Genomic DNA, 25,183 nt, shown 5'->3' with positions numbered 1-25,183 from the left:
TTGTACTGCAGTTCCACAACATTTTGTCACTCGATGACACTCGAATACCCTGTCAGTAATATCTAGTTGCTGGGAATGGGCTTTTTACTGTGTCTGCTTTAATAATAATGTTGTTTTTGGTATCTTTACATGAATATGGCCTCTGTGCAAATGCACAGTACAGTTATGATATTTTTTTTTGCCACATTAGATCTTTATGATAACATAATATATGCCTTCAGTGATTTCCTGAAGATAAATACCAATAAAAAACACTAATCTCATATGAAACAAAAGATCGCGATGACATATGATGACGTGTGCAGGTGCTGTAATGCTGTCCCAATTCTTAGGGGTACATTTTAAAGCCCTTTCCCTTCACCCTCAGTTGTAAGGGCCAAGGGGAAGGGGTAGGGGTACAAAAATAGAATCAGGATTGGGCCTTAATCTACACTCACCTAACATACCCGTAGCCAGCCTGCTGAAAGCAGTGTTTTTTTCCCAAAATGTGGACCTTTTTGTGGTTATAGTCCTCATTTAGACTACTATTTAATTATAAGATTTAAATACTGCATTTTAGTGACATTTTAAGTAATATTTTATCTGAAATAGATTGTCAGATGGTCATCATTACCAAAAAAGTACATTTGAAAATTCATGGTTCACAACAATAGCCAAATGGTCGCTTTTGGTGCTTGACACCATAGCATTGGTCTTTTTTTGTTTCAAGAATAAGGTTCAAGATTTAAAATAAAAGTTCCTGGTAAAAACAATACAGTAGTGAAAGATGACTTCACTTATATTAGATTGTATGTTTACAATGTATGATTGCACAGCAGTCAAAATAGGACAAATGAAGTCATGTATGGGGCAAATTCTGGACCTTTGTCAGTGAGGGCTGGGTCTTTCGAACAACCCGAACCCCCTGGCTACGGGCTTACCTAAACAACTATAGTACTACGTCGGCATGTCATGAAGGTTTCAATGACTTTTTGTTTTCAGGTGTTTACACGGACATGACATGACTGTCTTTTCAAAAACCTCCACTTTTTCCATTTTACACATTTTCATTGCTGAAAAATCACCTTGTCCTGTAAACAAACAGGCATACCATATAAAAAATTTTCCCGTTTTTTGGCTGTTTTGACATTCTTGTGTAGAAGGCCCCTTAAATTGCAAGATAAATCTTTCCCCTAGCATAGATTCCTTCTGAAATGACTGGATATCATCCTCTCCAAAAAAAAATAAAATAAAAAAAAAATGATAAACACTGGTAAATGTGAAAGCACCTTAAGAAATTGTTAAAATTGGTGAACCCAAATCCAACCTAATTAAATTAGGGCTTTCTTTAAAACTTGTGCATTTTGTACAATTTCATTTTGTTATTCACTTACAATCAGCCATCACCAATGTGAAGGTCTTTGTTGGGATCCAAAGGAGTTCCACTTTAATATGTGCGTCTCAGAAACACAGTCCTCTAGTTGAAGAAAGTCAGAGTTCAGAGGGCCTGCAGTCAGCCACCAAAGACACAACCCAAACTATGTCTTGTTTTGTTTTGTTTTGTTTTCACAGAGGGCCTCATGAATACACTTCCTACACTTAGAAATTGCTTAAGTTCTGGCAGGTAACTCTTCATTCCTCTGATTTCTTTCTTCCTCATAGGATGCTAACCCGCTCTGTCAGGCCCTGCATGTCGGCATCCTCATTGCCATCCTCGTCGTCGGATGCAGGTGGCGGGGGAACCAGGTGAGGGGGGTACGGCAGCGTGTGGTCCCGGGCATACTGCTGCCAGCGGCTGTCATCACTCTCGTGAGTTATATAACGTTCCCCTAGCTTTGACTCCAGCTCTCGCAGGTCCAGCCAGGTCTGGTAATCCTGAAACAGCAGATGGAAAGAGAGAGAGAGAGAATAAGAGGATAAAGACAAAAGGACGCCACGGCTAATGATGATTCATTCTGTTTGCGGTGTCTAAAAGCGATTCACTTCAGGAGCTTATATGGTTGTAATGTAATTTGGTCTTGAAACATAAAACTCTATTGTCCTGCAAATCCATACCTGATTTTTTTTTTTTCATTTCAGGAGTTGTTTTTCCACATTTGTCATTTTCCATATTTAATACGAGGAGCTTCTAATGTAATTACGAACCAATTTCCTATGAATATATAAGCCTAATCTTTATCTAGATTATCCATTTTGCCATCCTTCACTTTCAATTCTTAATAAAAACTGTGACAGTGTTTAAAATTATGTATTACGATGTAATAGTATCTACCTATATTTACTGGCGTATGTTGTCCAAAGATTTTACTTTTTACTTCTAGAATGTGTGTATAAATGCATATTGGGTTCAACATGATGTTGATGGGAAGGCATGTAATGTCATGAATCAAAACAAATGAATGATAAGAATTACGTCTCACACCCTGCTCACAATGTGCAGTTCAGCATGTCAAACAATAAGCACGCAGAGGAGATTACAGCAGGGCAATATATTTTTATTAGCTTTCCCTAGAAACACGCAAGATATGGTCTTAGAAAATGAAATTCATAATTTCAGACATGAATATCCTCAGATCGGAACACTACAGCCACAATCTTTTTTTTATGTTCACTAGCAATTTTATTAGGTACACTTATTCAGCTGTTTGTTAGCAAATATCTAATCAGATAAGTCTGACATGGTCAAGATGATCGTGTGTAGGTCAAACCTAGCATCAGAATAGAGAAAAAAAAGGATGTTAGTTACCTTGAAAATGGGATAGTTCATGCCAGACATGCTGGTTTGAGTTTTTTCGATAACTGCTGAGTATTTTCACACACAGTCATCTCATGGGCTTACAGAAAATGGTGAGAAAAAGAGAAAATGTCCAGCAAGTGGCAGTTCTTTGTGGGTGAAAATTTCTTGTTGATACCAGAGGTCATAAGAGAATGACCAGACTGGTTCAGTTGACAGAAAGAAGGCAATAACTTAAATAACCTATCATCAGTTGAAGAAGAAAGGCACACTGATGATACACCGGATACACCACAGGCCCAGTAATATTGAACAACAAGACTGGGAAAGTCTGTTTTCATGAATGAAATGAAACTTTTTATGCTACTTTTCTATGTAGTAGTGGGGTCTGAATTAAAACCAGTTAAGATTACATTTTTTTCCTACTGATTTGTGCACAATTTACTTTTTGTAGGGTGTCATGTGAATTCGCAACATGACAAATGGGTGTCGGGATGCCAGATTCAATCATTTCTGCGTCAGTGTGTCAGTTCATGACAAGCGATGCCATGTCTACAGTTTTTATGACGTTATCGCAGAAAGTGTAGCATGTTTTTTCTCCCCGTCATCCTTGACATGTTTCAACATAATCTCTTCCACACACAGCTTTTAAAATGGAAAATTGAAAGAGAGAGAGCTGTGTCTGTGAAATTGAAGATAGCTTCGTGGAATCATGGCAACAAGACTAGTATTACATGTCATCAGGAAACTACCATGACTGAATAAAAAGATAAATGTTGGTAAATGATAGCTAAGGCACTTTTGCTGCCTAGTGAGTGATAACTGGAATTACCATGTAAACTACAAAATTAGACAATTACAGAGATACTTAAAATTTGTGTGACTTCTTGATAACAAAATTCATGTAGTAGACGTTATGCGATGAATGATTTCAATGCAACGTGTAGTCTGACATATTTGTTACCCGTAACAAAAAGATTTTGTCTATACCAAATCCCATCCAATACAACAACTGTCATTACAAACAATAAAATCATGTAATCTGAACAACACTTACTAACTAATAACTAACATTAAAGTATTGGTCCTCAATGCCTTGTATCAACAATTCAAGCTGCTGGTGGTGTAAAGGTGTAGTGTTGTCCTGGCACTCTCTGAGCCTTTTAAAACCGATTAAATATTGTTTTCAACACCACCGTCTACCTGAGTATTGTTGATAGCCCTGCTGATCCCATTATGACTATGACTACTTCCAGTAGGTAAACAACCCATCACACAAAGATAAAATCATCTTAAACTGTATTCTTGAACAAGACAGTGAGTTCACTAAACTCACATGTCTTCCACAGTCAAGATATTATAATCTAGTAGAGCATTTTAAATGTGGAAACATTTATATTTTTATTCTGGGGGTACAACCAGAAAATTTGCAGCCACTTGTTGATGCCATAATGTCAATATGGAGCAAAATCTCTGAAGAACAATATAAGAACCTTACATCTTTACAATAATAACTTGACTTCTAGTTTATCAATTGTAAGTTCTTTGAGTTATTGCAGAGATGTATGGATGCAGTCATCCAAGCTCATGGGAATCATACACAATATTTTTCCACTGCACCATGACTTTACATTCTATACTGTACGTTTTTTCTGTTAAGTGACAAGACTTTTGTCTAAGCAAAGTCAGAGCTTATTGTCCTAATTAAATAATTAAAAATCAAGTCATGATCATATTTTATTTTGGTAAAATAATTGTAATTTATTGGCCTTTGCCTTTCATATAAGCCACTTCTCATACCAAATCAGATCAACTAGAAGTCAAGTTATTATTTGTTTTTACCAAAACTTGATTAGAGGACAAGACTTTTGTTAGTGTATAGCTCAGATCATTCTATGCCATGAAGAATTAAGGAAGTTTTGAAGGCAATAGGCCCAGTAAGCAAAGTGTACCTAATAAAATAGCCATTGAGAGTAATTCAGCCTTCTGAAATAAAATGCACCTTTTTATCATTCTTTTAGACAGAGAAAAATATCCTGAGAAAGTCATATGTGGCACTCTGTTTACAGAAAAGAGCCATTAATAGCATGCATGTGGATGTGATATTGGCATTACCTGCAGATAGGCATGACTGAGACTCTTATCCACACTATAGCGCTTTCTCATCTTCACTTGGAGCAGGTTATTGATGAGGTCGGTAGCTATGGAGAAACGGAGAGATCACACAAACAGAATCTGCATCGATTGAAGCTAAATGATTTACAGCAGCGGACAGAAAATCAAAGACGGATGTAGCGACTCAACATTCAGCCTGCTTTTAACGCATCGAATTTCTTTTTGTTATGAAGTAAATTTACAGGAACTGCCACACTAGTGTTCTCTATTCAACTTCTCATTTGAGCATGTTCTCAATTTGATTGGGTATTTTAATCTACTTCAAATGAAAAACTTGTCTTTAATTTGGTGTCAAGTGTTTGTACCGTCAGGAGAGATCTGTTTCCAGGGGTTCGGCGGGTACATGAAAGCTGCATTGTGGATCTGATCGTTGATGTCCTCATCCTCATTAAAGGGGAACGTCCCGCTCAGACTGACATACATTATCACTCCGACTGACCACATGTCCAGAGAGCGATTGTAACCCTGGTTCAGGAGTACTTCGGGGGCCAAGTAAGCCGGCGTGCCAACGACAGAACGACGGAAAGACTTTTCTCCAATGATGCGAGCAAAACCAAAGTCACAAAGTTTCACCTATAAATATTCAACGAGAGTGGGAAGCAGTGTTAAGTCACAGCAACCAACCATGGGTAAAAAAAGAGAAGTACAATCTTGCATTAAGTAACAGAGAAATGAAGCATGCTTCAGTTTGTTTTCTATGCATCATTTCAGAGTGTTAATCAGTTAAAACTGACCTGTGGGAAAGGATCAGCTGATGCCAACAGCACATTCTCAGGTTTGAGGTCACAGTGCACAATGTTTTTGAAGTGAAGATGTCTCAGAGCAGCCAAAATCTACAGTGAAACAGAAAATATCAGTGCAATAATGTAATTTAAAACCAAGTATTCTATAAGTTAAATTGATTTATAAACTAATTTCAAGAGGATCGTGTGCTTATGATTGACCACAGCCGGTCCTGCATTAGCTAATACATTAGTTAATATATGATCCTCCAATCAGACTATACCTAAGCCACTATAAATAATGACTGTTTTCCTTCCACTACCATCTTCTTCTAGAAGAAAAACCCCTTGCTCCCCTTCTCCACTCCCCTTTACCTAGATTGGGTGGTATGGCAATGGGTAACACTGTTGCCCCACAGCAAGGTATTTCAAGGATCATCGATAGTGAAGAATTGGGGGGTTCTCTTCATGATCCCCCTAGCAAGATGCCACCTAGAGCAATCGCCCATTTTGTTCCTAAACCCGCCACTGGGAGTTTGCATGTTTTTCCCTTGTGGGTTTCCCCTGGGTTCCTTCCAGCGTCCAAAGACATGTGTCATATGTAAAACCGACTAAGCCAAATGGGCACCATAGTCTACCTCCCAATATCAATATTTTTCCTCCTTAAAGCAGTTCACCTTTAGCTACATCAGCAGGGGAGTTTTTGAGAGCTACCTGAGTTCAATCTCTCCTCTCGCCCTGAGAATGGGTGGAGACCCTGGGCTTGAGGATCCCTTGAGTTTAAAGGGCCATGAAACCCCGGTTCAGGGTGTTTTCACACGTCTACTTTGGAAAAAGTCAGAAAAGTGGGCGTGTCCACGCACACACGCACGCACACACGCACACACACACGCACACACACGCACACACACGCACACACAGGGGAGAAAGTGATGGTGTTTACATGGACATCTGTAGTCGAATTATTTGCCAAATTATTAAATGGTGGACTTCAACTGCAGTTTGGGTCTTTCATTCATGTCCCTCGTGACAAACGAGATATTTGATTCGAGGAACTGCTCTAAGCGTGTATTTTTCATGCAATGTTTGATACCACACGGCGAATGTGAGAAAAAAAAAACCCTTAGCATATTCCGGAAACTTAGATGCACATGGCAAGTAGCGTCAGAAAGCCCGTGTGTTATTCTGGTCACAAAATGCGGTGAAAATCCTACACGAGGCTCTCAGGTAAACAATAATCCTTCTTAGACACGTAAGTTATTGTTGTCGAGCATCGCATACACTGTAATCCAAGCGTGACTCCAGCTGAGCTCTCACAGAGAGAAAATGAAAACAAAACTTAACTGCAGCAAACTATAAAAGCAACACTTAAACGCTTGTTTTGCCAACACAACGTGGCGTCTCTATCGTCTAAACACTGTGACAGTAATGAATATTAATGAAGTTGCACAATAGAGCGCGCTGATTGGTTTGAACCAAGCCTTACTTATGCATTAATGCAGCACTCTCTGAGACGTAATAAGGCACACTCTGGTATAGACACCCAGTCTGCACGCTGGAATACACGCTGTTATGTCATATCCGTGACGCAGCTTCAAAATTCGTTTCAAACCGGAAGTACAAATTTGCTCGAAATAATGCAAAAACAACCAATTTACACTTTTTAGTGAAATTTATGTGTCCTAATAGTGTTTTTAGCAGTGTGAGACACATATACGACTGTCAACAGCTCAAAAAATGTGTTTTGGTGTTTCGTGACCCTTTAAGGCTCTCTCCTGGTAAAGCAAACCAGACTAGCTTATTTTAAATCATCAGCAAAGTGTGAACTCTTGAAAATTAGGTTTAGTATGGACCCTTTTCGTTATGGACCCTTTTCACATTTCTGAGTTTCTCAGCAGCAGAAGTTGTCATAGTTGGGTAAACTTAAAGTGCAGAGAATGAATGAATTATTTGCTCAAATAATAAAAGAAAAACTCGACGATAGTGTTTTCAAGACAATCATAAATAAAAAAATAAAAAAATAAAAGTGTGAGACTGAAAACAGCAGCAAGAAGAAAGAATAATGTCAATGTTTTTTTTTTTTTTTTTTAATAAACTGCTGTGAATTCAAGAAGAGATAGACCAGAAGAATTTTTGGGTATTTTGAAAGCAGAATTCTTTTATGAGAACGTGCCTTTGCTGTCATTGTTCATCAAAAAATCTGAACTACTGCAGCCTGGCACTCAGTTAAATACACAGTTTAGAGAGCAGTGCTTAATAATACAGCCAAAAAATGCCATGACAGACTCAGTTAAAAAAAATTGTCTCCAGGTCTTGCCAATCTTGTTTCTGTGTCTTGAAAAACAATTTGTTAGACAAAAGACAAAAGCCATGCCTGATATGCCTCAAACTTACAACTTTCATTACTTTCGAGACATGATTCTGTATTTTACACATGGACAATCAGACCTGATCAATCAGAATGCATCTTACAATGTAAAGCATAATTTAAATATATTGTATGTATTGTACATATGTATGTATTTGTTTTTTAAAAACAATAAAATAAAAGAATGTTTTATTCTAAAAGTTGGTGAGTTTTTTTTTTTATCTTGTATGTGTTTCTTTTTGGTGTGGTTCTCTTCTTTCTGCCTCTTTTCACTGTTTTTCCGACAGGTTTCATTATGAGTAAGCACAGGTGAGGTGAATCAGGTGTCGACGTGTGGGAGCTTGCCATTTAACCACATTTAAACCGGACTGGAAAATCGTTCAGAAAAATCTTTTTTGAAACTGTTGAAATTAATGCTGAGTGTTGACTCTTACACTATTGAGACCAAAGTACGGAGACACATGTAATAAAGGGCATCCGCTGCGTTAAACATTTGCTGGCAACCCCTGATTAATAAAGGGACTAAGCCGTAAAGAAAATGAATGAAAGAATAAACAAATTATACAACAGTAATTGGGTGCAAATATGATTTAATACATACATAAATATAGATGTACAAAAGTTTTTAAAAACAATATCTAATAAAAAATCTAATAATAGTGATATTAATCTTGTGAAAATGGTCCATGGGATGTTTACATACGGATCTGAAATGATTCTTTGTACAGTAATGGAAACACTGCACATTGCACAAGCAGTGTTTGATTAAAAATGTCAAACGATGACAGAAACTGCAACAATTAGAGTGAAGATGCTACTGTTTAATTCTTAACTAGCTGGCAAGGTCTAGTCATAATAGTCATATTCGGTAACATATGATATCAGGATGCACGATGCTAGAGCCTGTATGTAAAGTGATCAAATGTTGCATTCATTCAATCGATCAATCTGACCGATACAGCAAATATTCAAATAAGGATGTTAAACAAGGCTGAAGAAGCAGTTTATGAATACACTGCATTAATTATTAACCTTTGGTAAATCAAATGATCCGTGAGCAATGTAAAATATAATACAAGATAACCCAGGATTTTTTATTTGAAGTGTGAAGAGCCTTTTGCTGTTTTGCCATTTTGTTATCTCTGTGTAATTGTGTATGCTCATTTAAGCAGAATGGATTCTGATGGGATGTTTGTATTTTAATTGTTCATCATCTTGGGGGGAAGGTTTTATAAAATTTTATGAGAGCAAAAATTTTGGCATAAAACTAATGTTGTGGTCCTTTTTTCTTCGTTTTTGAGATGTATACATTATATGGATGGCAGGATTTGATTTTGTCCTTCAGAACTGGATCCTTATGAATTTGGCCTTTCCCTATGGAGCCTGGCAAGGCACAGTCCAAAATAAGGTACTTGTGAGCGTCCAGGTGTGGACCAACCATCTGTAGAAGGTGGTCAAAGGCAGGGTGCTGCTTTTTCAGTAATGTTCTTTTGTGTAATACATGCTTCATTCAATCAATGTTATGTATTAAAATATTGTTTTCCATGTTTTGAGGGATATTTTGTGTATTCCGACCTACAATAACCTCTGATTAGCTATTTCAGAGGTTACTTAAGGTCTAACTATAAAATCTATGCATCTATTTTAACTTTAGTTTTAGGCTACCTAGATCCAAACAGCTATTTTACAAGAACCCTTATGATGTCCACACTGATTGGCATGATTATGTATTCACAATGGTATGAAGTGTTATAAGGGTGGTAAAATGTATATGTACATTATTATTTTAATTATCATTATTACGAATTAAGATGCAGATAAGAGAAAACTATCTATATCTACACTATTATAGGGCTGACCCCCACAAACATAATGTTTTAACATCTTTCAGGGGGGGATCAGGCGTTAATTGGAGGTCAGTCCACCCAAACCCTCCTGTAATTCGCACCTTGGTCAAAGGCCAGGGCCACAATAGCCGCATTTCCACTGTTGGGCCAGTGCAAGCCAGGGCTTTTAACGCAGCAAACTCACTTATAAATTAAAACTTTATTATTTTATGCAACAGCCTTACATTTAAAAGGGAAACATAAAGGGGATCATAAGCAAAAAGACCCCAGCCTATAAGGCTAGATGTTTTCTTTCCCTTACTTATTTATTTGTTTGGCGCATGTACTCATATGCGATCGGAAAACTAGTGTCCGTCTCTCCTTTCACTCCGCCCGAAGCCCCAGCTGGCCCTCTTTGGCCCAAAGTATTCGGCGGGCTCGCCCTGGCTCGCTCGCTTTAGGCGCTATATTGAAAGCATGGCTGTGACCCAATCTTGGGACACAAAAACTGACTCTTTGGATTTGGAATAACACATTGTGGGAGGCACAGCTTTTGCAGGAGTTTAAACAGAAATTACTACGAGTCTGGCTTATATCTTCAAACAATATGGGCTTAAAACTCAATGAAACCTTTCTAAAAATTTGGGAAGGGCTGGACTGCTATAGAGTTGCTCATGCTAAGATGAGGCAGTCTGGGAGGAACGGCCTCTCCAATATGAAAATAAGTGATGTTCCGTTGTCAGACTTCTGTGCTCTTCACATATTGTCTTTAATAAACACCATATTTGAGCACAAGGATGTCCATCAGTGCACATGACACTAGGATATAGGACAGAGGTCAATTATTTCATTTGATCTCTGACTCCATATTTGGACACTTGGGTAAAGAGAGGGGCAGAGCTGTCAACAATTTCCCACCTGGTGTTAGAGCTCGGAAAAGACATCAAAGAGCTCCTTTACATTGAGTGAAGGCTTAGGCATCAGACACCAATGTGGGGAGGTGTTTTGTGCTTGTACCACTGGTAGGCAGGCCTGAGAAAGCTGCTGGAGAAATACATTTTAGCTTGCCTGGGAGCACTTTGGAATTTGGTGCTGTAGAAAGTGTCAGAAGAGAGTGAAGTCTAGAGTTCACAATCTGAGATTACTGCCCTATGAAGTGGTCTTCAAACTCAATTCCTGGAGACCCGCATCCCTGCAGAGTTTGGGTCCAGCCCTGCTTCAATACACATATCTGTGGGTTTCAAACAAGCCTAAAGCACTCAATTAGTTTGATGAGGCATGTTTAATTGGGGTTGGAACTAAACTGTGCAGAGCTGTGGCCTTCCAGGAACTGAGTTTGACACCTTTGGCTTAAAGGAATAGATAAGAATTGATTCTTTTGATGTTGTTAGATTTTTCCTTATTTGACAACTAAAAAGCATACTTTAATAAAAAAAAAAAGACTTTATGGAAATGAATATGTAAAAGTATGAATGATCTCATTTGATATGAAATAGATTGCAAGCATTCTGTGGTTGATAATGTATTAAGGCTTGGTGAAAAGCAATCCTAAATTTAGTGTATTCTTTAATTAAAATCTTGACCTTGACCATTTATCTTCGCACATGAATGCATGTTCTTAAGACTCTATTAGCATCACAGTTCAGTCTGACTCACTCAAAAACAGCACACAAGTTCTGAGAAATGAAGATACATAGAAAAGTGACCTCTGAGAAAATAATGTCTGCTGTGTCTGATGCAACAGCAAGCTATCAATCTGTCAACTGTCATTCTGACAAGATGAGTTTTGATCTGTGGATTCTCAACTCAGTGAAGAAACTACTTACACAGGTACTTTTTGAAAATCATTTGTAGTCATTGAGTTTCATGTTTTATTACTTTTTATTTATCAAAACAGTGAAAACTTTTAAGGGCAAGTCAGAGTGACTCTGGTACTAACAGAGTTTCTTCAATGAGCAGTCGTGCGTAAAGATAAATGGTCAAGGTCAAGATGAATAATGCATTACATTTCATATGTCCCAAAACACATTTGGAATATGGTATTTGTCGCAAAGAACTGCTTAATGCTTGTCACTGTTCACTACTGTTATCTGGATGTGTACGAGCAGAATATTTCCATACATTTCTCCTTTTGTGATCCAAAAACCTCAAGAAGCATAAATGTCATTTAAACAATGCTAACATGAGTAAATTGTTTTTTTTAGAACCATAAAAAATATATATAATACATAAATTAGTGTTTTTGAACCATACCATAGTTAACACTTGTACAACCCTGTTTTTTGACTACACATAAATCTGTTAATCAACCTCAGTCCCGATCAAAACCACTAAATTGTTTCTAGAGTTCACACTTAGATGATGATTGCTTAAAAAGTGGGTTTGGAAAAATGTCCTGGGAGAGAACCCTGAGCTCATAAGATCCTCGAACCTAGGGCTCCCTCCCGTTGCAGGAGGGGAGTTTGAGCTCAGATAGGTCTTGAAACTCCCCTGCTGTATTTGCTAATGAGCAAATATGTATTGCTCTTAAGATATAACTACTTACTAAGAGCATGTCTACTGTGCCGATTAGGATTAGTCAATTAACTAAAGTTGCATGTTTTTGGACGGTGGGAGGAAAACGGGGGCCCCGGGGGAAACCCACATGAGCATGGGGAGAACATGTAAACTCTGCACAGAAATGTTGGCTGGCTTGGTAAGGACTAGAACCAATGATGTTATTGCTGTTATGCAACAGTGCTAACTACATGGAGCACCGTACCACCCATCTAGGAAAGGATGAGTAGGGTGGGAAGGGGGGATTCTTTAAAATGAAGATGGTTGGGATATATATTTAGGGTGTTTATAGTGACTTTGGACTTATAGTGACTTAGGAATCGTCTGATTGGTGAATCATGAAATGGCTTATGCATGACCAGCTGTGTTCAATCATAAGCATGTGATCCTCTCGAAATTAGTTTATAAATAAACTTCACTTAAAAATGGCAGGATTTTAACTTTTTAATTGCCAAGTTCACAAATTATGTCACTGACTTGATGGGAAAAAACACAAAATTATGTGTTTTTAATATAAAATAATAAGCAACAACATTGGCTTTGATGCATAGTTCAATTTTAAATTTTTCTCACAAATTTACTGTTTGTGGGTGTTTTTGCCCCATTGACTTGCATTATAACCACATTTGATGGTGAATAAATACACATTCTTTGTTTTTGTTTACTCCATGTAGTTCTGAAAGCTTAGATGCATATTTTGATTTTCTCAGACACACCAAGATAAGTGTGTAAAGGTCACTCTCTCACACTCACAGACACACATACGCACACTTCAATTTGCTGTTATATTCCATATAAAACCCAGAGAATGATTTTTATTTATTTTTTGCATAGGCCTATCTATGAGTTAATTCTGCCAATTGATGATCAACAGTTAAAATTACAATTTTTCCAACAGAGAAAACCACCAACAATCAAAAATGTATAATTACTGTATATGGTGCCATTACTTAGTAATAAAAAAATGTGATTATAATGAAAGTTAATAGAGCAAAAACAGCCACCAACAGTAAATTAAGGATAAAAGACTTAATTGATCAAAAACAATGCATCAAAGGCAATGTTGTTTCACATGTTCAAGACTTTGAAAAAAAGGTACAAAAAAAAGTTTTGTGTATGTTTTTTTTTTTCCCAAATCAGTGACATCCTTTATGAATTTGGCAATTAAACAGTTAAAATCCTGTAAACTTTCTGAGCAATTTAGTAGTTTTGATCAGGACTGAGGTTGATTAACAGATTTATGCAAATAAAATTGAAAAAGAAAATGTATATAATGCATTTTTACATTATGTTACATTAAAACATAATGTTTTACATTATGTTTTCATCTGAAACATAATAAAAGGATAGTTAGTTTGCCCAGAATGAATCGTTGAGATGTTTTTATTATTATTATTATTATTATTATTATATTATTTCAAAGCATTTCTCGAAATGTGTGTCAAAATAAGATTTGTCTCCAAATCTCATTCCACTAGCTGAAACACAGAAAATGTTATGGCCAAATTACGACTCAAAATCACCCCAGAGTGGAAAAAACATGCCCAACAGTATATAAGGGTTTAAGTAATTCTATGGTTGATCTAATGCAACAACAGCACAGTTGCTGTAGTAAAAATGTATGTATTTATTATCAGTTCTCTATAGCAATGGTCTCAAACTAGATTCTTGGGGTACTGCAGCTCTGCATAGTTTAGCTCCAACCACCTCCAACTCACACAGCTGCTTAATAGTCTCTCGTAGTCTTGAACACCTTGATTGGTTGCATCAGCTGTGTTTGATTAGGGTTGAAGCAAAACTGTGCAGAGCTTCGGCCCTCCAGGAATCGAGTTTGAGACCTGTGCTCTACCATGCTGAAGCATTCATTAACAAAGAAAATATAACACTTTACTATAGCATGCTTCAAAAACAATATTATTTACTAGTCTACTACTATATGAGGAATACAACTGCTGTGCATGCTTAGACTGAACAGACTAATAGTATGCATTATAGCTTATATAATCACGTTTAGAGCGTTCAGTCTGAAAAGCTCTTAAGAAGCACTCTTTCACACGAACCACAATACAGACCTGTGTTATAAGGAACTTGGTGAGCCTCTCAGGAAGTCTTCCTTTCTCACTGGACAGAATCATCTCAAGCATGTCACCGTGAAGTTTCTCCATAACCACAAACACCTTCTCCGGTGTCTCAAACATACACTCCAGATTCACTATACCCAAATGTCGCAGGCTCTAAGAGAAGAAAAAAGCATGCGGTTAGGTGAGTCACATTGTTGCCTATTGGCATTCATGACCTCATGCTAGCTCCCCACACAATCAGAGGCCACACAGCACGTTTAATTGTGTTAAATGTGTTCATTATCATTCGGTCAATACAATGGCACTCATTAGCAGCACGGCTCTATGCATGTGTGCAGATTTCATTGCTGGTGGTTCTCAATCGCCCCCTGCTGGTCACCTGCAGTATGGCCACTTCATTCCTCAGTTGACTTTCCTGCTTGGTGGGGAAGCGAAGCTTGTCAATCACCTTCACAGCAACATCCCGGCCGCTTTTCCGGTGTTTTCCTGAGAAGGTTGTGGAAATGTTGAGGTTTTAGTGTGGAAATAATTGTTCTTGAAGTGCATCATCATTAGTGGTGCTAGATAACCCAGGCCTGTAGCCAGCCTGGTGGAAGGGTTGGTTCTTTTTTCTCTAAAGGTGGACCTTTTTGCAGTTAAATGCTTCGTTTTTTATTTAGTTGTGAGATTTAAATATTGCACTTTAAGCACTATCTTTTAGCTGTATTAGCTTGTCAGATGGTCATCATGATCACACTTCTAATGTACCAAAAACACCTCCTAAATATTTTAAATAAAGAAATGTGAAATAATATATATTCAAATACAAATTTATTATATCATATCATTAAAAAGTTTTCAATTAAAAACTGTACTATTGTAATTTATTAGGCAAATTACAAACTGGCCAGTTACAACAATAGCCAAAATAATATTAAAATTCAATTTAATTTCAGCCGCTTTCGGTGCTTCACACTTTTTTATTGCTCATTTAATTTTTCAAGAACAAGGACCAAAATTTAGAACAAAAGTTACCTGTAAAATGTTTTCTAAAAACAATAGATTAGCGAAAGATGACCTCACTTACATCAGACTGTGTTTTCTTGCACAGCTGGATTTTGGACTTACGAAAATTAATTGACTAAAACTGATTATCTGAAGTAATAACTAATTTCTTTTATTTGCCATGATGACAGTAAATAATATTTGACTAGATATTTTTCAAAATACTAGTATTTAGCTTAAAGTGACATTTAAAGGCTTATCTAGGTAAATTAGATTAAGATATATTTTTTTAAGATTTCCTAACAATTTTGACCTGCAAATGTTTTTATTTTTTATTTATTAAAACCTGCTTTGATTCTAGCCAAAATAAACCAAAGAAGACACTAATATTTATTTATTTATTTTTTTATCAGAAACACTAAATATTTTAAATATTTAAAAAAGAATTTTAAAAAAATCACAAAAGGGCTGATATTTTGACTTCAGCTGTATATGTGTGTGTACAATATATATCATGGACATACCTCCATAAACCACACCGAATTGTCCAGAGCCCAGAACCTCATCAGCAAAGATCTGGTAGAACATTCCAATGTCCTGTTGGGTACATCATTTTAATCATTATTAACTTAATCATACTGTAATCATCTTTGTCATTATTATCATCACAGTATGTGATGTTTCACAGCTTTAAATGTCAAGTTCACTCACTCACCACATTTTCTTGAATCTGGCTGTTAGACACAGAAATGCTGACTGATGCCTGGCCTGAAATTAAACAGATTAATAACCTTATTAGCCTCAATTCATAATTTCCATATTAAGTCTCAAGTAAAGATCAATGACAAATAGGGATGGCTGAGATGATGAATAATTACAAAATAAAACTTACTATGTCAAGTTAGAAATGTACTTTTTCATATTCTTGCTGTTGTGAAGCAAATTTGATTTATATATATATATTATATATATATATAACTTAATTTCGCTATACGAAAGTGTAGTGACAAATAAAGGCTTGATTGATTTGATTGATTTAAATCCAGAATGCTGCTGCCAGGATTTTGACCAGAACCCAAAAATCAGAGCACATCACACTTGTCTTCAGGTCTTTACAATGGCTCCAGTTACATTCAAAATAAATTTTAAGTATTATTACTTGTCTAAAAATCACTAAATGGCCTAGGACCTCAATACATTACAAATATACTCACTAATTACACACACACACACACACACACACACACACACACACACACACACACACACACACACACACACACACACACACACACACACACACACACACACACACACACACACACACACACACACACACACACACACACACACACACACACACACACACACACACACACACACAACAAAAACCTCATTGGATGAACTCAATTTAATTGAGGGCAGGATTTTATCCAATAAATTTGTTTAGCACCAACTAAAAGAAAACAAGATGTTATCAAATAAAACGTTACATGTGTATTTTTATTTAACTCAAACTCAAAGGTCTGATATTAATATTATGTTTGTCTGTTATGTATCGTACATTTTGAAGTCTCTTAAAGTTATCCTAAATGAACTATGAGATATTTTTAAGCATATTTCATGAGTAACATATACAGTTGATTGAGACTGATCTCAAAATTAATTTTAGGACAGTTATTGCTCACTGAACTTTTGCTAATTAAGCTGTCAACACTCAAACATGTATGGTGGTCATCTCAAAAATCAGAGCATTACATGATCTTCTAAATATTCAAACTAAAGTGAAGATTCTAAGTCACTCCATTAACATTAAACACCTACGATTACTTTTATTGTCAACATTTCCCACTTGTAATTCAATCCCACAAAAAGCATGCTGGGAACTACATATCCCCAGACCAGGTATTTATTTGAACATAAAACAAGTAAATTAGCCAAAGAAAGGATAACAAATGTGTTGTTTCAGCTCATTTTAAATAGGTAGATTCAACAAGATGCAGTTTTTTGAGTGTTTTAACAGAATTCCTCAGATCTTTAGGATAATATAAACTAGAAATTCCAAGGGTTCAATTAAAGCAGGGTGAATCTGCCTTCAGCTACTGTGCCCCCCGCTGCTGGAATCAGCTTCCAGAAATGATCAGATGTGCTCCAACATTAGGCACATTCAAATCAAGACTGAAATCACATCTGTGTTATGCTATGTTCGACAGATCGCACCATGTTTTTCTTTTTATTTCCATTCCTTTAAAACCTGTTTAACACAGTTTAATCTTTTTTTAATACTTTTTATTGTTTGTTGTTTTTATTTTCTTGTTTCTTTTATTCTTGTTTATGTAAAGCACTATGAATTACTATTGTGTATGACATGTGCTATATAAATAAACTTGCCTAGCCTTTAATTTATATAATTATATAATTTATATATAATTCTTTAATTATTTTTTATTAAATACATTTTTTTTTTAAATTATGAAATGTAATTATCAAAATAAAAGAAAAATGCATTTAATAGGGGGCGAGTAGGTAGCGCAGTAGGTGTTGCCTCACAGCAAGAAGGTCGCTGGTTCGATCCTCGGCTTAGTGGGCGTTTCTGTGTGGAGTTTGCATGTTCTCCCTGCGTTCACGTGGGTTTCCTCCGGGTGCTTCGGTTTCCCCATCAGTCCTATGTAAATTGGGTAGGCTACATTTTCCGTAGTGTATGAGTGTGTGTGAAAGTGTTTGTGGATGTTTCCCAGAGATTTATTGCAGCTGGAAGGGCATCCGCTGTGTAAAAATGTGCTGGATAAGTTGGCGGTTCATTCTGCTGTGGCGACCCCAGAATAATAGAGGGACTAAGCCGACAAGAAAATGAATGAATAAATGAATGAATGAATGAATTAATTAATTAATTAATTAATGAATAAATGCATGCATTAGGGTTATTCATGTGGCAAGAAATAACCAAGAAAAAAATTAAATATCAGATAAAAAGGTAAATATAAATAATATACTTAATGTAATTTTTTTTTTTTTTTCATTTTAAAAGTAAATAAACACACTGACACTGAATCTATGAGTTTCCACAGTTGTTGCTATCAGATATGGCTGTGATCGGAAGTTAACGAGAATTATTTGTTATTTAAATTTAACCTTTCTAGACTTTACCAAGTTTCTACAAGGTTATTTTCTATGATATAATTTCCTATCAATAAGATGGTTTCCTGCATTACGCCATAATGAAAAAATATTGATTAATATAATTTTATTAAGTTATTCACTCATATACTAAAAGCATAAAGCATGTTTAATACCTACAAAGATATAGACAGTATGGAAACTATATTTCCAAATGGAATAACACAGTAACCAAGAACTAAATCCAATAATCTCATAATAAAATGACCTATCATTCAGTAAGAAAGTTTTTTTATGATTGCCCGTATAGCCTGTGGGAATTGTGTTTATGTACAGTTCACAGTATCTCATCTTTCTTCCAGAATCAGTCTCACTTACGGTGAGGTGTGTGGCCTTCAGCCGGAGGATTATCTTGGAAAATAACTGGCATGAGGGCCTGGCGTATAGCCGTCTCCCATCCTTTGGCGACTTCTCGTCCAACTCCGCTATTAGGCACAACGCTGCTGGGAGAGACGGGCAGGCCGGATATGCTGGATGACGGGGACGAGGTGTTGGGGTCCTCCCCAACAAAGTAGATCATGGTTCCCGTCATAATCTCAAAGCAATGAGGGCTGGTGCCAGCAGGGACGAGAGAGAAATCACCTGCCGACCGCACTTCCAGGATTTCCGAGAGAGGGATTTCCTGTGGAGGAAGACGAAAGCCAAATTAGACCCTCCATCATTCAGAGGTTAATTTCACAGCGGGATCTGATAATTAACTTAACCAGGTAATTCGACATGTGAAGTCACCTTAATAGACAAATAGCTTGTGAAAGCCATTCGTAATGCATTATTTCATGAACCCAGAAAATTCATGCTTCATTTGTCACTTTAAATGTATTAGGCATAATAAAACAAGGCACTTCCAAACACACATTACCTAGTAGTTTATGTGCAGTTTAACTCAACATTAAAGTCTTCTGTTGAGCTTTTTTTGGATATTATGTTTCATGCTATGATAAACAAAGACGGGGCCCAAAAATGCAGACCTCCCAAAAAACGTAGGGTTGTTCTTTACAATAATTTACTTAAAGATTAACTGATACTTCTAAGATGATCATTAACTGAATAAAAAGAAAAAACCACTAAAGTCCATTAAATCTTATATATGAAATATGTTTCACTTAAATAATTCATACACTAACAAACATAAGAAGTGCGTGACAAACTGCGTTCACTTTATTGGCATGACATACTTGGGAATGCATTGTCAAAGCATACAGCAGAAAAAAGGCAATGCATGTAATATTAGCAGTAATATTGTTGAGACTTGAGGAGCTGCGCATTTGTAGCGGAGGCCAGCTAGTGAAGTGCTGTGCTGGTATACCTCATTCCTCTGACCTCTAAAGGTCCTCTAGCCACAGATGTTAGAGGCCATGGCCTTTAGCCTCTTTGTTAAGAGCAACCGACTTTCATGCGGAAGGTGACTGGTTCGATCCCAGCTCAGAGCCAGTGGGGTGGTGTAGAATTGGTGGGGTTACACATCAATGGATTTGCTCTTCGGTGTTTGGACTTTAACCCACACTGAACTGAACTAAACTGAACTTCAACTCTGAAAACTGGACTGACACTGTTTTAATTCAATAGAGCTTCTATGTTAAGCTGCTTTGACAAAATCTACATTGTAAAAGCGCTATAGAAATAAAGATGAATTGAATTGAATATCAACCATTATGATAATGAAAAAACAACAATAACAATAAAAAAATAAAAATAATAAAAAAATACATAAATCTATATAAATATCTCGCTCTCTCTGTCACAGTTCAGTTCAATTTAAGTTCAATTTACTTTATTAGCATGATGTTTTTATAGTATCGCTAAAGCAATTTAACTTTGTAATAAAATATGGAATGTGTGAAGAGTCCAAATGCAAAAACATCTAGGTGCCATCTGAAATTTTCTTCTGAAATGAGCATTTTTCTTGGGTTTTATAGCTTAGGTTTGGTAATTTCACTCATATGTTTTCATATTATTATATTATTTTCATTGCCTTTAAGGTGAAATAACAGAAGATAAACACAAGTGGCTGAACATAATCAAAAGGGCTAATTTTATTATTAATTTTAAGGGGTTTTCATCTTTATTATGATACAGGACCATGGAGATTTCAGACAGAAAAGCATTGAGAACAAAGAGAGGGGAAGAATCGGCAAAGGACCTCGAGCCGGGAATCAAACTCGGGTCGCCGAGAGCATTTATGTGCTATATGTCAGCGCACAGTATCACTAAGCTATCGGCTCGACTAAAAGGGCTAATTTAAAACGAGATTTTGGAGGCACGTAAAGGTTTTTGCATCTGAACTCTTCATATTTACTTGCTTAAAGAAAGGGACATTATGGACATTTTTAAAGATAACATGCTTATTTGATTCGTAAAGCTTTTTACTGGTATTTTTGATTTCATTGTATTCATTCATTTATTGATTTTCTTTTTGCTTATTCTCTTTATTCATCATGGGTCGCCACAGCAGAATGAAACACCAACTTATCCAGAATATGTTTTAAACAGCGGATGCCTTTCCATGCTGCAACCCATCACTGGGAAACATCCACACATACACTATGGCCAATTTAGTTTATTCAATTGACCTATAGCGCATGTCTTTGAAGTATGGGGAAACTGGGCACTCTGAGGAAAACCGCGTAAACACAAGGAGAACATGCAAACTCCACACAGACATGCCAACTGATCCAGCCGTGATTCAAACCAGTGACCTTCTTGCTGTGAGGTGATCTTGCTACCCACTGCGCCACTGTGTTTCCTTCATTGTATTCTCATTTGTAAAAAAGACAAAAACAAAAATGTAATACCACTCAATCCTTTTAATGCTATAGCACTGTCTAATCTGTTTTGATTATGCAGTGAGGGGGTCTGCCTTTACTCTTACAGGGGGATGTGCAAATCACAGTTAATAAACTGTCTTCTAAAAAAAGAATCGATTCATCAGCAATTATATTTTCTCTTTCACAATTGCTTCTCATAGATTCTATATATATGTGCATAATGTCAGCCTTTGGTCTTCATTGGCTGCCCAAGAACTACGTCATTTGTGACTCTCAAATACTTCATTATTTCAAGAAGAACTGTTTATTGTTGAGACATTATATGTTATATTTATATTTAATCTTAACATCTGATTGGCAACTGCGTTCAACAGAAACGTGTGTGATTGGTGCAATATAAGGAATCTGCTACGATATGCACAGATCTGCAGATTGAAACTTTGGATTTCCTTTTCACATTTGACTTCAATCGTACCACAGATAAGGAAGAAAACATTTCTGGAAGCTGAATTGAATTGACGTTTTTATGGAATGATGGATCAGTGGTTAGCACTGTTGCTTCACAGCAAGAAGGTCACAGGTTCTAGTTCCGGGGGACCAGTTGGCATTTCTGTGTGGAGTTTGCATGTTCTCCCCATGTTGGTGTGGGTCTTAGTGTATGTGCATGTGAAGTGTGAATGCGACAGTGTATGGGTGTTTCCCAGTACTGGGTTGCAGCTAAAAGGGCATACGCTATGTAAAACATATGCTGGAATAGTTGGTGGTTCATTACCCTGTGACAACCCCTGATAAAAAAAGAGAACAAGCCAAAGAAAAATGAATGAATTGTTTGTTTATCATAATTTATTATAGACCATTTTATTATTATTTTGTTGGTGGTAAATTTGAAGAGCTTTTGCAACTCTTTTCTTTTGAAGAGCTTTGCAACAATTTTAATTGATACAAATTATACACAATGTGGCTTTGGCAGTTTCTCAATGTTTTGTTGGCAGAACTTTGTGTTTTGTTGTTCTGTTGTAATATAGCACTCTGTCTGTTTCATTGAGCTGTTAATGTTTTGGTGATCATTTTTTATGCGCCATTATATATTTTTTGATGACAGCATTGTTTGATGTTGATCAGTTAATTATTTTAACATTTCATTTTCAGAACTGATCTAATAGCATCATTGCTGTCCTGCAGTGTTTACAATTGCTGAGCTAAACTCCAATGATGACTTTCAAATATAATGAGTGTATGGGTGTTCCCCAGTACTGGGTTGCACCTGGAAGGGTATCCACAGTGTAAAACATATGCTGGAATAGTAGTTGGTTCATTCCGCTGTGACGACCCCTGATAAATAAGGAACTTCTTGTTTAACAAAATTTATTACTGACCATTTTATTATTATTTTTGTTGGTGGTAGATTTGAAGATCTTTTGCAACTCATTATAGTTACAAATTATACACAGGGTGGCTTTAGCAGTATCTACATTTTTTGTTGGCAGAACTTTGTGTTTTGCTGTTCTGTTGTAATATAGCACTTTGTCTGTTTCATTGGGCTGTACATTTTTTGGTGATTTTTTTATGTTACTTTGTATATTTTCTGATGACAGCACTGTTTGATCTTTATCAACTAGTTCTTCTAATGTTTTATCTTAAGAACTGATCAAGCAGGTGCCATCATTACTATCTTACAGTATTGTTGAGATAAACTTCATTGATGAATTTTATATACAGTGCATGCGGAAAGTTTTCATAGCGCTTCACTTATTTTAAGTTACAGCTTTATTCCAAAATGGATTAAATTCATTTATTTCCTTAAAATTCTACACACAATACCCCATATTGACAAAGTGAATTATTTTTTTATTTTTTTTAATGTTGCAAATTGAAAACCTAAACAAAAAAACAAAAAAAATCACATGTACATCAGTATTCACAGCCTTTGCCGTGAAGCTCTAAATTGAGCTCAGGTACATTCTGTTTCCACTGATCATACTTGAGATGTTTCAGCAGCTTAATTGGAGTTCAAAATGATTTGAAAAGGCATAAACCTGTCTATATAAGGTCCCAGGGTTGACAGAGCATGTCAAGGCACAAACCAAGCATGAAGTCAAATGAATTGTTTGTAGACCTCTGAGACATGATTGTCTCGAGGCACATGGCTGGGAAAGGTTATAGAAAAAAAAATTGCTGCTCTGAAAGTTTTAATAAGCACAGTGGCCTTCTTCATCCTTAAGTGGAAGATGTTTGGAACCACCAGGACTCTTCCTAGTGTTGGCCGGTCATTTAAGCTGAGTGATCAGGGAGAAGGGCTTTAGTCAGGGAGGTGATTACCTGATATTACCTGATACCTGATTAATCTGTTTTAGAATAAGGCTGTAACATAAAAAATGTGGGAAAAGTGAAGCGCTATGAATACTTTACAGATGCATAGTATAATAGGGATGTAACGATTCACAGTGAGTCAGTTGAAAATCGATTCAAATTTGTGACGATTCAAATCGGTAGAAATTTTGAATGAATCGTGATACATTTTTTGAACTAGGGGCGCAAGCTGGTTTTACCTGCATATCAGCGGGTGGGGCGGCAGAGTAAACTGACAGAGGTGAAGTCTGCCAGACAAACACAAACTGTGTGCAAATACTGCAAAAAGACGTTTACATAGACTAACAGAATAGAAAATATGATGCACTGAAAGAGAAAGTTGTTCTATTACAGAAGAAGGTATTAGATTATTTTACCCTCTCCTTTTCAAATTAGTTTATGAATACTTCAATAATTTGCTTATTATTATTGAATATTTAATCTTAAGTGTATCACACTGATACGTATACTAATCAATTATACAAGTAATATTAATTATTCACCTTCATAATATTTACCTGTTAACCACCTCCATACACACTGCTCTCTGGTTTAGTATGGAAGATTTACCTCTCCATACCAGCCATCTGAGTCCCCAGTGAGTTTTTTCAGCAGCAGGGGACATTGTAAATGTCCAAAGACGTTAGCTTGTCCCAGAAAACATAGATATGTGAATATTTATTTTAAATATGCAAAATCTCAACACAGTCACAGTTTTAGTTTGTTTATATTGACGAGTCTTCTTTAGTTTGGATTGTTTATTTTTTATTTTTATTATTTTTTTATTTGCTTTTTAAAATAGCGATTTGGTTATGGCAGAAAATATATTATTTTGCAAAAAAATGTGCAGCGATTAAGAAAAAATTAAAGTGCTCTAATTTAATATAGAAGTAATTATAATAAATATAATAATATCTAATAATTTTGTTTAAAAAATCATCACTAAATCATGAGATTAGTATCGTAAAGCGTATCAAATTGTGAGTCAGGTGAATTGTTACATCCCTAATATAAAATGAATATAGGTGTATGGGTGTTCGATACAATTCAAGCAGTCAATTACAACAGATTTGGCTATATCTGACCAATCAGAGCTGAGCAGACTCTTGAAAAGGTGGATTTAGAAACAATTAACCTTTAAAACAAACTGCTGAAATTTTCATAGAAATAAGGCAAGTTAATATGCATATTATAAGAAAACTAAATAGCCTTTTTATTTTGGGTGGATGTTGACTGATTTTATTATATTACCCTCTGGAATACTTGAATCTGATTGGTCAATTCTGACATTCGAGGTTTGTTAATGGCCAATAACAACCAAACTAATAGTATTAGGAATCATCTTGAGTGTATTTATAATCATATAGTTTATTTTTGTGTAGGCTGCATCCAGCCATTTGTTACAATTTTTCTTTGAAATTTCCACAAGTTTTTTAATAACTAAAGAGCTAGATAACGTTTACATCT

The 25,183-nt window shown here is 36.1% G+C and overlaps 1 protein-coding gene across 3 annotated transcripts in view; it reads right to left on the bottom strand.

Moving 5' to 3' along the window:
- Positions 1 to 206: 206 nt before the first annotated feature.
- The window catches only part of prkd2 (protein kinase D2), a 91,215-nt gene continuing 66,238 nt past the window's right edge, over positions 207 to 25,183 (bottom strand). For 2 of the 3 annotated variants that reach the window (XR_012390649.1, XM_021466325.3), the window contains 9 exons: positions 18,921 to 19,224; positions 16,141 to 16,193; positions 15,950 to 16,022; positions 14,821 to 14,927; positions 14,433 to 14,594; positions 5,623 to 5,721; positions 5,194 to 5,461; positions 4,829 to 4,914; positions 207 to 1,854 (listed from right to left, as the gene is read on the bottom strand). Coding sequence is in view for 1 of the 3 variants with exons in the window: in XM_021466325.3 (XP_021322000.1) it covers positions 1,636 to 1,854; positions 4,829 to 4,914; positions 5,194 to 5,461; positions 5,623 to 5,721; positions 14,433 to 14,594; positions 14,821 to 14,927; positions 15,950 to 16,022; positions 16,141 to 16,193; positions 18,921 to 19,224 (1,371 nt within the window). In the remaining 2 variants the exon portion in view is untranslated. Of the gene's footprint in view, positions 1,855 to 4,828; positions 4,915 to 5,193; positions 5,462 to 5,622; positions 5,722 to 7,705; positions 11,388 to 14,113; positions 14,595 to 14,820; positions 14,928 to 15,949; positions 16,023 to 16,140; positions 16,194 to 18,920; positions 19,225 to 25,183 lie in introns of those variants that run through there. The other variant, XR_012390648.1, reaches the window with a different exon arrangement.

Source organism: Danio rerio, chromosome 15, assembly GCF_049306965.1.
Source record: "Danio rerio strain Tuebingen ecotype United States chromosome 15, GRCz12tu, whole genome shotgun sequence".
Classification (NCBI taxonomy): Eukaryota; Metazoa; Chordata; class Actinopteri; order Cypriniformes; family Danionidae; genus Danio; species Danio rerio.
This window is presented reverse-complemented; position numbering and strand designations above follow the sequence as displayed.